At 33.4% G+C, this 3,190-nt stretch overlaps 1 protein-coding gene across 1 annotated transcript; it reads right to left on the bottom strand.

Moving 5' to 3' along the window:
* Positions 1 to 217: 217 nt before the first annotated feature.
* LOC130507681 (uncharacterized) lies at positions 218 to 2,219 on the bottom strand. Its single transcript, XM_057002364.1, has 6 exons — positions 2,103 to 2,219; positions 1,657 to 1,856; positions 1,457 to 1,582; positions 1,064 to 1,351; positions 759 to 971; positions 218 to 609 (listed from the first exon to the last, which is right to left on the bottom strand). Exons 4-6 carry the CDS (start codon positions 1,202 to 1,204, stop codon positions 382 to 384), a joined length of 582 nt encoding a protein of 193 aa, XP_056858344.1. The 5' UTR covers positions 1,205 to 1,351; positions 1,457 to 1,582; positions 1,657 to 1,856; positions 2,103 to 2,219; the 3' UTR covers positions 218 to 381.
* Positions 2,220 to 3,190: the final 971 nt, after the last annotated feature.

Raw genomic sequence — 3,190 nt, 5'->3', positions numbered from 1 at the left:
TCACAATTCTTCACTGAAAAACATCACAAATCCGTCTTAATTAGCTACTAATTTAAATGTAAAAATTGTAGAGGTTACTTTTATTAAATTAGTCACAATTTTACAGAATTATATTCATATCCATATATTTTTTTACTTTTATAATTCTGTAAATATTAGCTATATTACAACGTGCTTTTGCTATTTATTTTACAAAAACAAAATATGAAAAGACAAATTATTGAAAATAAAAATTCCATAACATCAAAAATTCATAAATATAGTTTAAACTTAAACAGAAATTTAAATGGAAAAAAATCCTAGAAGTGCAGTAAATAAAGCAACTAAAAACCAATAAAATAACAACGAAAACCAAAACCAGAAATAGCACCATAAGCCAAACTAGTTGGTGTTGAAGCAGAAAGCCTCCACAGCTTCAATTCGTTTCTTGAGGACTTCATACTCATCACGAGTCTTTTGCAATTCAGCTTCAAGCTCTTCCACTCGATGAGTTGTTCCCACTTCTGCATTACCAAGGGGAGAACCCGTCGCAGACTCTAAAGGCATTACAACACCTCTTTGGAGGGACCCAAGACCAAATACACGGCCTTGTTTCGATGTTCCAACAATCTACATAAAAGCAATAAAACACAATGTTTAGAACTAAGAAACTAAAATATATATGTATTTCTTTTTTGGTTGAAAACTAAAATACCATGTATACAACTCAGACTTTAGAGCAAACAATTTAAAAGTGAAACAAAAGTTTAAGCTCTTACCTTAGAATAGATTTCATTTTTCTCTTCAAGGGTGAGATTGGCTATCGTCAAATCCTCTCCATTAGAGTTATCCATTTCAGACAAGCGTTCTTGAACACATTCATCAAATTTCTCAGCAATTAGCCGAGCTCTTTCATCAACATAAGTTCCATCAGATTTCTGGTGTGTTTTTTTCAGCACAGCAATGAAAGAAGAGTCTTCATTGTTTGCCTCCTACAAAACAATATTAAACAAAGTAAGATAAACTACCAAGTTTTTAAAATGAAATATAAATGTTTTAAAAGTAAAAGATGCAAAAATATTACCAAAACATCCTGAACTTTGGCATAAGAACGTGAGCCTGCTCTGTGTCGATGTACACCTAAACCATCACGTCTAGATAGACGAGAAGCACGAGCTTTCTCACTTTTATCTTTGGCCTTTGATGTTCTCCGATACTCAGACATTACACTCCATTAATCAGACAAAATCCAATCAGGTTTTTCTCCATTTGACTTTGCAAGACTAACCATTCCTTTGAGACGGGTAGCAGCTAGCTGATCAAAGTTTTGTTTAACAAGATTTCCAATTGAGGCATCCCACTCAAATTTAGTCTACAAAAGATATGATATCAAATTGATAAGTATATAAACGTTATATATGACATGTTTAACATATGTCAAAAAAATAGATCATATTTAAATACCATTCAAACTCACCTGAAAAGTTGAAAACCATGCCTCTTTATAAAACGGTGGCACTTTTTCCAGCTATACCATGGTCCTCTGAAACAACCTTCAATGATCTTTCGAACACAAGTTGATACTTCAGTGTTGTTTTTGAACCTGTTTTATATGAAACGAAATTATTTACTTATAAACTGATACTTACAAAAGTGTATTAAAAAGGAAAAGCATACCATTTAGCTCCATTTTGTCTAGCTGGATGGAGTACACGAACATCAAGTTGTACAGGAACATGTGGAACTTCTTCCCTATTCTCAACTGGTTCTGGGTTTACAACATGTCTCTGGGAACCAGCAGATTGAGAACCAGTGGGTTGGATAGTTGGTCCTCTCCCATAAGAACGCCCACCTGATGTTATTGGTGGTCGAGTCATCTATGGAAAAACGTAAAATGATCAGTTCATGAATCGAAGGTTTGCAGTAACCATTATTCTCAGTATACATATATTATTCCTATTTAAATGACAAGAAGACAAAACAAGCAAACTTCTCTTTTTAATAATCAATGAAAGATCGTAAGTGCTTCTAACATTGAATAAAATATAATTGCATTCTAGAATCTATTAAATACAAACAAGAAACTTATAAACAATAAGAATTGACGGTGACTGAAAATAAACCTCGGAACACCACTAGATCCGACAAGAGGAAAAGTTTACAGAGAGGGTTTCTGTGAGAGACAGTACTTTAGTGCTATATTTTTGACGGCGAGTTATGAGGTTATTTATATATTAAGGAGAACTGTAGGGTTTGTGATCGCTTAATTAGTAGAATATTCGGTCAATAAATAAGCCTAATTATTTTAGGGGGATTTTGGCAAATTTTTATGGCGGTATCTTATAATTTCAGAATGCCGCTTCTAATGATCGAAAGTTCCAAAATTAACTTCGCTATGCTGATTTTTAATAAAATAAGTAACCTACTGTATTCAAAAATAAACTAAAAATCAACATAAAATTCAAAAAGAAAAAAATTAATCAGATTCTTTATCACTTATTTCAATATCAGGGTTTCCATCTTCATCCTCTGAACCAAGTTCTTGTTCCTCTTCCATATAATCAAGATCTTCTGCTTGACCATGTACATGTGCTAGTGTCTCAACGTGCACTGGATCAACACAAACAATGGGATCAACGTTTTCATATTGCATTGCAGTAAAATCCAAATTTTTGCTGACCAATACTTTTCCCCTCGGTTGAATCACAATTGCTGCTTTCCAGTTTTGATCCTTTTTCTGCTTTATCCGTGGATATGGAACATAACATACTTGATCTGCTTGTGAAGCCAAAATAAAAGGATCATATTTACCATGATGTTTGCTGACATTAACATCGATTATCCCTGACTTGTTTATGCGTATGCCTCTCTCAGTGATCGAATCATACCAATCACATTTGAAAAGTACAACTTTAAGATGTACTGGTCCTGGGTAATGAAGCTCGAAAATTTCTTTTAGTACTCCATAGAAATCAGGTTCATCACTTGAGCCACAAGATGTTATGCCCTTAACACAAACTCCATAATTTGCACTAGTTCTATCTTTTCCATGGTCGTATGTGTGAAATATATATCCCCGAGAAAAATACATTGGCCAAGAGGTAACCTTTATCATTGGACCATGTACGAGTGTCTGCAACCATTTTGGATATAAATTATCCTTTGAAGTATCTTCCACCTGATTGTATCAACATAAATATTTAGTTTAAAA

Source organism: Raphanus sativus, unplaced genomic scaffold (assembly GCF_000801105.2).
Source record: "Raphanus sativus cultivar WK10039 unplaced genomic scaffold, ASM80110v3 Scaffold5187, whole genome shotgun sequence".
In the NCBI taxonomy this organism is placed as follows: domain Eukaryota; kingdom Viridiplantae; phylum Streptophyta; class Magnoliopsida; order Brassicales; family Brassicaceae; genus Raphanus; species Raphanus sativus.
The sequence above is the reverse complement of the archived record's forward strand: the minus strand, read 5'-3'. Positions and strand labels throughout refer to the sequence as shown.

What these genes read in the sequence shown, in the direction of transcription:
- LOC130507681 (XM_057002364.1), bottom strand. Translation starts at nt 1,204, where the DNA reads ATGTCTGAGTATCGGAGAACATCAAAGGCCAAAGATAAAAGTGAGAAA. An exon ending in CCAAAGTTCAGGATGTTTTG is followed by an intron (nt 972 to 1,063) that starts GTAATATTTTTG and finishes ATTGTTTTGTAG; the next exon opens with GAGGCAAACAATGAAGACTC. An exon ending in AAAATGAAATCTATTCTAAG is followed by an intron (nt 610 to 758) that starts GTAAGAGCTTAA and finishes GCTTTTATGTAG; the next exon opens with ATTGTTGGAACATCGAAACA.